The sequence below is a fragment of the Gossypium hirsutum genome, chromosome A08 (assembly GCF_007990345.1).
Source record: "Gossypium hirsutum isolate 1008001.06 chromosome A08, Gossypium_hirsutum_v2.1, whole genome shotgun sequence".
Lineage (NCBI taxonomy): Eukaryota > Viridiplantae > Streptophyta > Magnoliopsida > Malvales > Malvaceae > Gossypium > Gossypium hirsutum.
In genome coordinates, this window is record NC_053431.1 from 109,150,059 (window position 1) to 109,162,529 (window position 12,471).

The 12,471-nt window shown below is 34.7% G+C and overlaps 1 protein-coding gene across 1 annotated transcript; it reads right to left on the bottom strand.

Moving 5' to 3' along the window:
* Positions 1-1,997: 1,997 nt before the first annotated feature.
* LOC107930109 (cyclin-dependent kinase C-2) lies at positions 1,998-6,972 on the bottom strand. Its single transcript, XM_016861677.2, has 12 exons — positions 6,628-6,972; positions 6,394-6,475; positions 6,217-6,307; positions 6,051-6,080; positions 5,852-5,961; positions 5,655-5,727; positions 5,440-5,560; positions 4,665-4,782; positions 3,816-3,955; positions 3,519-3,576; positions 3,004-3,074; positions 1,998-2,924 (listed from the first exon to the last, which is right to left on the bottom strand). The coding sequence occupies exons 1-12, from the start codon at positions 6,735-6,737 to the stop codon at positions 2,378-2,380; spliced, it is 1,551 nt and encodes a 516-aa protein (XP_016717166.2). The 5' UTR covers positions 6,738-6,972; the 3' UTR covers positions 1,998-2,377.
* Between the last annotated feature and the right edge of the window lie 5,499 nt (positions 6,973-12,471).

Genomic DNA, 12,471 nt, shown 5'->3' on the forward strand with positions numbered 1-12,471 from the left:
TCCTCGGGTTGACCGAAAGGACTTTGTAATCTCCCTATTCTATATAATTTGAGAAGAAGTTATTGAAACATAGTGCATGAAGTGTCACGGGGCTAGAACTTTTGTCTGGCAAACCGTGTGGCCCTAGTTGATTCCTTGGGATCAAATCTGCATAAGTCAACCTTACTCTCAGAAACCAAAAACTCTTACAGAAATTCTCTAAGACGCCGAAGCAAAGCGGAAGAAAACTCTGAAAAGGAAGAACCTATGAACGAACAGAGAAATACATAGAAAGAAAGTGCACGCTAAGTGATTGAGTAAATGCTCTCAAATATTTCTTTAGCTTAGAAAGAATGAAGTGTTTACAAATGAAGGGGGGACATCTATTTATAATTGAGTTCCCCCATATCCAACGGTACAGATCGAATTAATGGTTGTAATTAGTTCTCATCTACAATAAGAGAACTGTAAGGGATTTAAATTGTAAACATGTTTATCATTTAGGGTTTACAAGAATTATCCTAATAAAATACAATTTACTAGAGTATTTCAATTCAACTAGGATTCAAGTAGATGGGCCTTGAGTCTCTCCTAACTGATGGGTCAATCTTGACAGGTCAAATGACCCTAAGAGAACATAAAGGGTCTGAAATATATGCACCAGCTACAGGCTCCTTTGTGCGACCTGTGACATAAGAGTATCCTTCAAGAAATCCCATTTCACTATTGTTGGAACATTTTCAAAATATTTATAATGTTCCAATAGTTACAAATGAAAGGTTACAAGTGATCCAAAAGTTATATTACTTGGCTATTGACCAAGAGTTGCCACTATTCATATTGATAAGATCATTTGGTTAATTAACAAAGGATTATAACTATTCAAATATATATCTATTGAATAGTTAAGTTCATTGGTAATAGATGTGACTATCCAAATAAGCATATTGGATAGTTATGTCTTTATGAAGAGGCACAAGAACTCTTATAAATAAGAGTAAACTTTCATTTGGTACAAACAAACAAAAATAGGAAAACATTTATTTCTATTCTCTCACCATCTTTTATATTCAAATATTTTTCTATAAAGAATTATGGCAAAAGTTCTTTATAGAAATTGATTCTTTTGCTATGCTTCGCTCAATGCTCAATGGACTATTTTCGTCAGTGCAAAATGTAAACATTCATTGAGTTTCATTGTATCATTTAGGTTCATTTGCTAGTAACTTTTTTACACACCAAAGTATAGGTGAGGTGAATAGAACCTTAAAGATAATAATATGATTACACACATTGAGGCCTTCAATTAACTTCCCATAAGTTCATTTTTATCCCCACCTACCAATAACTTTATCGTACGCTTTCTCCAAGTCCACCTTAATGGCCATCCACAGACAAGGCTGACGGGTAATCCTCATGAAATGAATCACCTCTTAAGCCACTACAATGTTATTCGAAATAGTGTTATTCGAAATGTGACGACTAGCAATAGAACTAGAATGGTTAGGCAAAATGAGCTTCTCCAAGATTGGTCGTAGACAACTGACAATTATTGTAATGGCCGCCTTAAAAATCACATTGCACAAACTTATCGGCTAATATTGGATAATCATTCTGACCCCACAAACTTTTAAATTTCCACGTCATATATAATTATTAATATTCTATAATGCCATGTCAACACCATTAATGACATATCATCGTAATCTGAAAAGCCATCAACCATGTCGTGCATTTAGATGGTTTCAAGTCACCATAAACCGAGAAGTCATCTACCATGTTATCCACTTGGATGATTTCAGTTACAAATAATAATTTTAACAATGTACTTACATTTTACGTAACAGCTTTTTTTAGAAGACTTGTTTGCTCCTTTATCAACAATACATGAATCTATACGGTTCTTTTACCCAATTTTATATATTTAAAGTTGGGCGTGTTATGATTCAAGTGACACCACAGTTATATTTTATAGAAAAATATTTAAATAAAAAACATAAAATATCTTTGGGTAAAAATTAAAGAAAAAAAAGAAAAATATTTGAACTCAATTGAATTAATGTCACGTATAGGTATAATTATACGTAAAACATTAAAACCCAAAGTCGCAAATAAATTTTTTAAAGCTAAGGAGTAAAAGGGTAGGCAGCTTGCCAACCGAACCAAAAGCAGAACCAGTAATGTATTGGCATTTAGCAATCAACTCCATAGTGGCGTCGGCTAACATCATCGGTGCTTCTCTTCTCAGTTCTCACTCAGTTTTAACCTTTGACGACAAAATACACATGACACGCTGCTACTTCTTTAATTATTTATACCGTGCCATTGATTACATTAATATCATCATCATCAAATCACAACTTCATTCAATACATTCATACATCATCAAATCGCAACTTCATTGCTGCCACCCGTACTGTTGATTCCGGTTTCCACCCATCATGTTAGACCCACGTCCAGCACCAGAACTTCCATAAGGCCCACCTTGCGAGTAATTGGGAGCTCCAACTCCATAACCGCTACCCCCACCACCCCTTGGACCTGCACCAGGCATACCACTTGATCCATATGGTGGCCCCCGTCCTTGTGGTGGATATGGCCCACTGCTATAACCACCCCCGCCACCTTGACCACCGCGGTTTGGGTGATTGTATCCCCCACTTGTTCCATTTGCGGGGTACCTTCCGGGCCCACCTGCAGGGCCACGAGGCTTCCCATAATGGTGGCCAGGCCCTGTAGCAACTGGAGGTTGAGAACCATGCAAGGGTGGATTAGGTCCAGGCCTCATTTGTGCGTGTGCTTGGCCAGACTGCTGAATTGGCGGAAGCCGAGCATGAGGAGGTGGATGCTGTAGTTTCTGCCGCTTTGCATTTTCTTCATGTTGTCGCTGTTGCTGGCGCTTTTTCTTGGTTTGGAACTCGTGTGATGATTCATATTTAGGCAAGCTGAACCAAAAGGAAACATTAATAATTCATAAAAATGAAAAAGATACGAAGTTACCAGAAAGGGGAAATCCAAGCAAACCTCTTTGGATCGCATGGTAATGGGTCAGTCCAGAAATACTCGGCATCAAGGGCATCCTTGGCACAAATTCTCTATGTTTTGAACAAAGAGAATATAATCACATGAGAACTAGCTGCTAACTTTCAAAGAGCAAGATAAGTGCTTGAACTTTTCTTGATTGCAATTACTAAATCAATAGTACAGTTCTACATTTCAAAGTTTGAGCAAATTGATGAACGTAAATTGGCTTAATTCTAGTCAGATGAAGCAACTGGACTACATAGGCAGCTTGATTGGGAAAAATATATATCTACAGAAAACTACAGCAAATTCCTCAGTTTAATCCATTTAACCAATTATTTTGATCTGAAAGGCTAGAGAGAAGACAACTCCTGTGCAAATGAACCCTGATTTAAGTCAAAGACTCAATAGTCATATGATTTAAAAGTGAAAGATCACCTGAAGCAGAGAAAAGAATCCTGTGATTCTTATGAAGCATAAATGAATATAAAGCAAACAAATATACCAAATGGTACCTGAGAAGGGTCAAGAGTCAACATCCTCTCCAACAATTCCAAAGCATGACGGTCAAAACTATAGCAAATTGACAGATATGTCTGTCAGTGATAAGATAAATTTCAAAAAATACTCGAGAGTTTAAAATATCACATGCCAGCATAAGTAGACCAATATCTATAAATAAGTTCCAGGCACATGACACCAATGGGAGGTTACATTGGCCAAGGATCAGTTCCCTGATCCCACATATCAGCATTATGACTAAAAACTTCTCAAGGGGGAAAAGTGCTACATGACAGTGTAAGTGAACTTACTGCCTAAAAACTTCGCGGAGACGTCTCTTCATTGGCCTTGTTGGCTTGAAGTTGTTGTACCAAGGAATCTTAGAAACCCCAGGCCAGTTGACTTCATCTGGTGCTCCACACAGCTCGAATATTTTGTTTAATTGTTCTGGCTGCAACAATTACCAGTACAGCATTTCATACTGGAGTCTTGCAAGCAATTACCAGATAAAGGCCCATGAAATAGGAATACCTTTCAATATGCAAATGAGTGAGTACATGTGTACGCACATGATTTTGCATGTGTGTGTGTGTGTCTAGGAGTGAATTTTCACCCAGAGTTTAACATGATAACCCTGTACTGGTATAACTTGTAAGATCTAGTGTCAATCCAAAACTTCAACAAACCATAGACAAGGCTATACAAATAAACCAGTAATCCCTCTTACGAAAATAATTCTCTGATAGATGGAGAAACGACTATACTTTCATATTCTAGCAAAGGCTACATAAAAAATAATAATAATAATAAAGATATGCAAATAAGTAAAACATAAGGCAGATATACGGATAATTGGGAGAAAAGAGATGATATCAATGCTCAAATTTATTATTTCAATTTTCTTCTTGGGAGCTTCTTTTTGTTTTCATCAAAATGTTCAACTTCAGAGGTAAGATCTCTAGACGCTTATATCATCAAGAAGTAATATATAAAAAAATGACCAGAACACTTTACAAGTATCAAAGAAGATCTCAGCTATCAATACAACCAGGATTCTACAACATTGATTGGATATTCCAGGGCATAAGATGTAACAACCTTCGATTATGTTGTATCTTTCTATAAAACTCAATCATTTAATCCAAAATAAAGCAACTAACCTCATCTTTTCCAGGAAATATAGGCTTCCCATGCAGGAGCTCAGCAAAGATGCAACCAACAGACCACATATCAACAGCTGGACCGTACTTGGTTGCTCCAAGAAGCAGCTCCGGAGGTCTGAGAAAATAAACAAAAATGAGAAGGAAACACAGCACTAGTATTTTTTTCATTAAATACATTTCAAGGTTGTTAGCATACGCTTTGTTATTACTCCACAAACTCGGGCTTGAAATAGCTCAGCAGCCTACCAAGGACTGAAGGATCCAATAAGGATCAGCCTAACAGGCCCAGGCCACGCAGGCCCAAAAGGAATTTTCCCTTGTGTGAACACCGTGTTCACACCTGCTAAAAGTTTTAGCATCAAGAAACTTCTACAGAAATTCTCTAGCTCAGTCAAAGAACATATGAAATATGAGGAAATTAACGGCCCTAAAAGATAGGATCTGCTCCCCGTGATGGAAATTAGGTATGGACATCTGCCCATTCGTCTTTGGGCAGAGAACAGAGACCTATAAATATGGAAAGGTACTCACTAAATAAGGTAAGCTCTCAAACCGTGCTAAATTTCTATCTCACTCAACCCTTAGTCCTTGAACGGTTGAACCTATACTGACTAAAGCATCGGAGGGTGCTCTGGAGTCCAAACTCCGATGCCCTCCTAATATCTTTTCCTGTCCTTGCAGATCGATCACCCAAATGATCCATCCATTCTCTTAGTCCTCTCACCAAAAGTTTCATCAACACAGTTCAACCCAAGAATAAAAAGACACATACCTGTACCATAAGGTAATAACACGATTTGTAAGGTTTGCATTATGATCATTTGAGAATGAACGGGCAAGACCAAAATCAGCAAGCTTGAGGTTACCCTCGTTGTCTATAAGAAGATTTGAGCCTGCATCAATGAATAAGTAGAACCTTAATTTGGATTTCATAGTCAGGGACAACATTATATTAAACAAGGGGATATCAGGTATGCAGGTAAGAACCTTTGATGTCACGGTGAAGTACTTGATTTACATGACAATAGTGAAGCCCAGTAAGAAGTTGCCTCATGTAACACTGGACGAAAGGGTAGCATGGTTAGAAGAACAAAATTATGATGATTGAATGCAGAGTGCTCTCCCTCTCTCTCTCTCTCTCTCTCTCTCTCTTCTCTATCCTTTTTGCCTATAAAATGGGTTACCTTAATTTGGGGAACTGAAAATCTCATCCCAGGTCGATCAGCAAGGCCAGTCAAATCATGGTCCATGTATTCGAAAACCATATAAATTCCACCTTTATACTTGTTACCATCTATAATGCAAAAAAGGGAAAGAGTTAAACCATAGCAAATATTAAGTGTGAGCCGATAACACCTTAATCAGGAATGGTACAACACTTGCCTGGTCTCCCCTGCTCATCCTTCTCCGGACCTACAATTAAAAATAATATAAAACCAGGAGATATGAAGGAAAGGTTAAAGGAGTAATTTTAAGAAGTAGGAGTCAAATCAATAAATGCATTAAAAGCCAAAGGGGCAATTGCAAAATGACGAGCACGTATAATTACCCGGAGAAGTAACAATCTCTTTGAGCTTAATTACATTCTCATGGTGGAGCTTCTTCAGAATTTTAATTTCACGAATAGCTGTTATGGGAAACTGTACAAGTTTGTAGAGAAAGAGCAATTTTTAGCTATGATTTCTTTGATTTATATGAAACATAAATGTATAAGGCGTGAACATACTCCTTCTCTCTCGTTGTCCATGCGTATTTTCTTCAAAGCAACAATTTCACCGGTCTTTATTTCCCTGGCCATGTAAACTTGGCTGCAAAAACATATAGTACTAGAAATTGAATTAAACTGGCAATGAATGGTTATTAAGCAAAGAGAAATTAGAACGCCCTATTTAAGAAAAATAGAGAAACAAACATAAACCCTAAATTGAAAATAAGAGGAAGGGAAAGCAGAAGAACGGACCCGTAGGTACCCTCTCCAATCTGCTCGAGCTTTTCGAAACAATCGACGCTTCTTGATCCCCAGCAGGGCGACTCGTTCAGATTAAGCTGCCCTGCCCCTGCTATCGCCATCTGATTCTTTGATTGAGAATCAATTTAGCAGCTACTTAAATAAACACACAATTCCCTGCAGTTGAACCGAAAGGCCGAATACTGACTACATCAACGGCGGCGGATTTGAACAACTCACACTAGCAGAGGTTCTCAATATACCTAATTGCATGCAAATTCCCCAATTCCACATTCCAAAGGCATTGCCCCGTTCGCCCTGTTTCCCAAACTTCAAATACTAATACGGTTTTCCTTTTTCTTATCTTGTAATATTTGCTTTGCTTATTTAAACCCAACCCAATATCACTAGGCCCAAAACTAAAGTCTAAACTTCTCTTTGAAAATACCACGTATTTTCTTAGCAAATAAAAGAAGACTCACGAACAAGTGGCGGAGCCAAGTGGGCTTGCAGGTCCCGTCCTTTTAAAATAAAAATTTTATAATTTAAATTTTTATAATTTAAAATTTTTAAATTAGTAATGAAAAAATTATAATTTGGTCTTTTTAAAAATGATAAAAATTTAATTTAATCCATTAAAAATTATAAATATATAAATTATTGAAATAATGAAATTACATAGTTACTATTATAAAAATATATAATTTAGTTCCGCACCCAAATAATTTTCTGGTTCCGCCACTATCACGAACACAATACTTACAAAAAAGGTGAAAATGGAAAATTATTTGAATGCCAATATGATATTAAAATTTTTTTAAAGACTATTTTAAAAGCATTTATAACCCTCCAAAAATAAGTATTTATAATCAACCGAATCAAAATAGTTCACAATCAATTGATAATTTCTTAATTGGTTTGGAGGTTCCTCAATACTAGAGAATCTAAAATATTTATTAAATTCTCCATTCACAGAAAAGAAAGTTATAAAAATAATGTTTGATTTGAGATGTCTTAAAGCACTTGAACCGAATGCAGGATGTAGATATTTGGTTTCAGATCCACGGCTCAACTTCCTCAACTAAAGGAATTAAATAAAATGTTCATTATGCCAATCCCATAAGGAAAATGTCTAGAAAAGGTGGGTCATTTTCGCCCAATAAGCTTGTGCAATATGGTTTATAGGGTTATTTCTAAGATTTTGATTTCGAGAATCTAGTCCATCCTTAATGAGATCATCACTTTGTTTCGAAATGCATTCATCAAAGGTAGCCAAATTAGTGATAATGTTGTTATGGCATTAGAATTGCTAAATCTTATAAAAAAGAAGAAGAAGAAGGGAAAATGGTGCATAAGTGCTCTAAAACTTGAAACGAATAAGGCGCATGATAGGTTAAATTTGAATTTTGTTTGAGCAATTCTATGTGCTATGGACTTTGATGAGAAATGGATAAATTTAATTATGCAATGCATATAGACAGTGTCTTATCATATTGTTACTAATGGGGCCCGCACAAGTTAATTTAACCTATAAGGGGCATTAAGCAAGGTGATTGTAACGACTCGATTTTTAGTGATATCAGAAATTGCAGTTTCAAAACTCCATTTCCATAAACTGAGTCCATAAATATTCAATTATGGAGATAATATAAAATATTTAATATGAATATTTATGGAGATAATATAAAATATATTAAAGATTGGTCCAGTAGTTTTTCTGAAATAATAGTTAATTAAGGCTCAGGGACTAAATTGTAAAGTTTCAATCGTTATAGATTTTTAATTGACAAAAGGTTTGAGGATTAAAATAGCAATTAGCCAAAGGTCCTAAATGACAATCGAACCATTTTTAAATAGGAGAATGTGGATGATGATGGTAAAATCAACTAAAGTTAGATTAAAGTTAGATTAAGTTAATTAAACCATGATTATGTTAATTAGATTAGTTTAATTAAACTTTAACAAAACTAAGTTAGTGGGAAAACATGTGAAATCCATCCTTCAACTTCATCTCCTTGCCATCCATGAAGAAGAAAAACCTAAGGAAGCTTAAAATCATTTGGCCATGATTTGGTAGGTAAATTTAATTCTTGTTCTTGTAATTTTTATGAATTTGAGATCATGAGAGCTTAATTCAGCTAGACCATGTACCAAACTGTGAAACTATTAAATTTTTATAAATTTTTTATTGTTGATTTCTTGAAGAATTGGGCTTGAATTTGATAAATTTTAAGCTTAGAATATGAAAAGGACTAGATTGTAAAGTTAATTTAACTTATTGTTAAATTTTGTTACAGTAGGGACTAATTTGAATAAATTTAAAAAATTTCATGAAATCATATTATAAATAAAACTATAAGGCTCTAATGAGAATATATGAAATCGTATTTCAATCCGAAGCTAGGAATTGAAAGTTAAGCTTATCCCAAGTTTAGGGACTAAATTGAATAACATGTAAAATTTAGGGGAAATTAAAAATAAATTTTCTATAGAATCATGCATATCATAGCATAGTATGGAAATATTTGGTATTGATTGGTGACATAAAATAACTGTATAGATCAAGAATTGGATCGAAGTGAAGTTATTCGGGGAAAAGTTACAATTGAGGATTAGTCTCTAAAGTATGCTCCCTTTTCACATTTTGAACAGGTAAGTTCATATGAAACTTGTTAGTTTATTTTATTTTATTTTTTTATTTCATATATCTATGTTTAAATATAATTAGAAATCTAGTAAATTTGGCATGTATGGCTAATTGTGGACTAAATTCAAATCTCATGTGTTTATTGGTTATTATGTAATAGTATAGGGTACAAATGTGAAATTTGATTAATTAAAAGACATGTAAATGAATTATGCGATTAGATACAGGGATTAGTAATGATGTATATATGGAAATGATGCCCGTGTGAACTTAGTAAAAGGTTAGGATATGTTTGGCATTCTAATAAGGTTATACACGCGCTTGATCAGGGATTTTACAAGTTATAAAATGGTCTAGCATTTATTGCAGATTCTCGAGTTATATGTAATTTAGGTTTAGCACGGGCAGGTAACCTAACATAAGTTAGCTTGTGTGAGCAACTTTGATAAAATGACAGCTTGTGTGAGGAACTCTGATATAATGTCAGCTTGTGTAAGCAACTTATTCACCCGTGTATCAGAATTTGTTTTACTATAGTTCCACCGGGCGATATTCAATCTAATTAAAATGGAAAACTTGAAATTAATTGGAAATGGATTGTTATACTTCTAACTTGATATGTGTTGTGTGATTCCCTTAATGTTCATAATATTACTCATGATATGTAAGTATGACTAACCTATTTGTTTGTTAATGTTTATATATATATATATATAGTTGTGCCAATATGTTTCAAGGATAGCCATTTTGAATGTGAAAATGATTGGTAGTTTGTTATGCTTAAAATGATCAAGGTAAGTATAGTAATTCCATTTGAACTTACTAAGCATTCTTAATGCTTACTCTAGTTGTTTCCTTTCCTGGTAGCTTGTCACCTTGGGAAACTTGTCTAGCCAGATCAATGTGAAGCACAAACTATCAATGAGACGATAGATATATGTTCATTTTGAGTCTAGATATTGTGGCATGTACATAAGGTTCTTTGTTATGCAAACAATCATTTTGACTTAGTTGTTGTATGGTAAATATAACAATGATTACATTTGAATGCTTAACATGGTATTTAACTTATAGTTGTATGATTTGGTCAAGGTTGATGGCTTTGTGAATGAAGATTACAAGTTTTGTATGGATTAATATGTTAAAGGTTGCAAATGAATTAGTTGAAATAGCTAGGTTGATGAATGTTTAGAAACGAAAAGCATGATAAATAGCTTAATGAATGTTTTGGTTAGTTCATGTCAAGTTAGTTCCTTAAATGGCTTATTTCTTAATTTGCATAATGAATCCTATTTGAATTGGTAAATGAAGCATTTAGATATGAATGGTTGAATTGGAAATTGAATATGCTTAAATGAAAAATATGTTTAGTGTATTATGTTCAATGGTTGGTTCCAAGAGAGATAGACTTGTCTTAGTTTAATTGTATTGTTTTAGCACAGGAGGAATTGATATATGAATGGATATGATGATATTTTGGGATTGGAAACACTTGAATTAGGTTCCAAATGTACATTTTTCCAAAAATAGGGGCAACGTCGGTATCATGAGTCCTTGAAGTCGCAACATTATTTGATAGTGAGTGGCGTCGCAACGTAAATATACATGTCATTACGATGTGGATATACATGAAGCCACTGCGTAACTCATTGAGTTGACAATCTCGTGACGAGGAAATTATGAATTTGCGATGTTAACTCGAGATTTTTAAAACTTTACATTTTGGTCCTAATTCATACTTGGGTTAGCAAAAGAGCTTTCTCAGCTCGTGTGGACCAGAAAATGATTGTGTAATATATTATGAATGTGAATGATACTTATTTACATGTTTGAATAATCAAATAGTGTATAATTGTCTGTATTTGCTCTAGCAACGAATGTAGTGTATTGTAGCTTGAACCTAATAATCGGGTCGAGCAAAGGGTGTTACTGTGACCCACTTTCACCTTATCTTTTTTATTTTATGCCAAAACATTTTTTTCCTTAATGATTTGTAAATCAGAACATGACAAAAAGATACATGAACTCAAAGTGGGTAGAGGAAGTATACCAATTTCTCATATTCTTTTTTAATACAATAGGTTTCTTTTCTTCAAAGTTATTAGGGATTCGTGCCATGAAGTAAAGAACAACTTGGATCAATATTGCTCATATTCAAAATTGAGTATTAATTACGTAAATCAAAACTCAAGATTAGTAAGAATGGCCACCTTAAATTCAAAAGAATGTTCACATTTGAGTTAATTTTCTTTAGTCTTACTTACATATAATAAAATGTGTGAATTAAGTCTTTTATTGACCTTAAGGGCTGAATGAGGCCTAAATAGGGGTTAACGTATTATGTGAGTGTGCATGGGACCATTAGAAGGCATTTTCGGCTGATATCGGACGTTATGTCACAACACAGGAGATCCAATGTCACAACATGGAGAGCAGAATGGAGAAACTAAGAAACTGCCTTCAATGTCGCGACACTGACTAAGGATGTCATGACATACCCCTGAAGACATCCCAATGAAGAGCATGCTGACTTTTATATCATGAAACAGGTTTTGTTGTGTCGCAACATCGACTCCGGGACGAAAATTAAACACGAAACATGGGCGTTTTGGTCTGCACAATTGAACTTAAAGCTTGGGAACGTCAACTGACCTAGGGCTAAGGATAACGGCCACCTGAAGGATATAAATAGGCTCCTTTGGCACATGTTATAGGGAGCATTCCATTTTTTTACCTAGATTCTATCTTTAGATTTAATTTTGTTTTCTTTCTTTCTTTTGTTTTTTAGAGTTTAGTTTATTTGTTCTTTGTTTTCCTTTAAGAGATCTGATTTGTAAAAACAATCAACTTCTGGGGATTCATGTTGTTATTTATATAAATCAGGCTTTTCTTAAACTCTACACTTCAAATCATTCAACATGTTTTATTCTTCCATCTGTTCCATGTTGTTTATGAAAGCCATAAGGAACTAATCCTTCAATAAGGGATTAGCAAGTGGAGGCATGATCTATTAATTGTTTTGTAGGGTTACTCAATGGATTAGCTGTTTGGAAAATGAAGAGCGTGAAACAAACCCTAGGCCTAACAACCCCGAAAAGTCATCAAGGTGGGAACTAACCTAAAATTGGTATTGCCCATCCGTGAACACCTTCACCCTAAGCCAGTCTGAACTGTGAGGTCGGAAGATAAGCAGTCCTTGTTGACTCATT

Coding starts and splice junctions, on each gene's coding strand:
- LOC107930109 (XM_016861677.2), bottom strand. CDS start 6,737: ATGGCGATAGCAGGGGCAGGGCAGCTTAATCTGAACGAGTCGCCCTGC. Junction 3,956..4,664: donor TATTTCCTGGAAAAGATGAG/GTTAGTTGCTTT, acceptor TAATTGTTGCAG/CCAGAACAATTAAACAAAAT. Junction 3,075..3,518: donor TGACTCTTGACCCTTCTCAG/GTACCATTTGGT, acceptor TTCAAAACATAG/AGAATTTGTGCCAAGGATGC.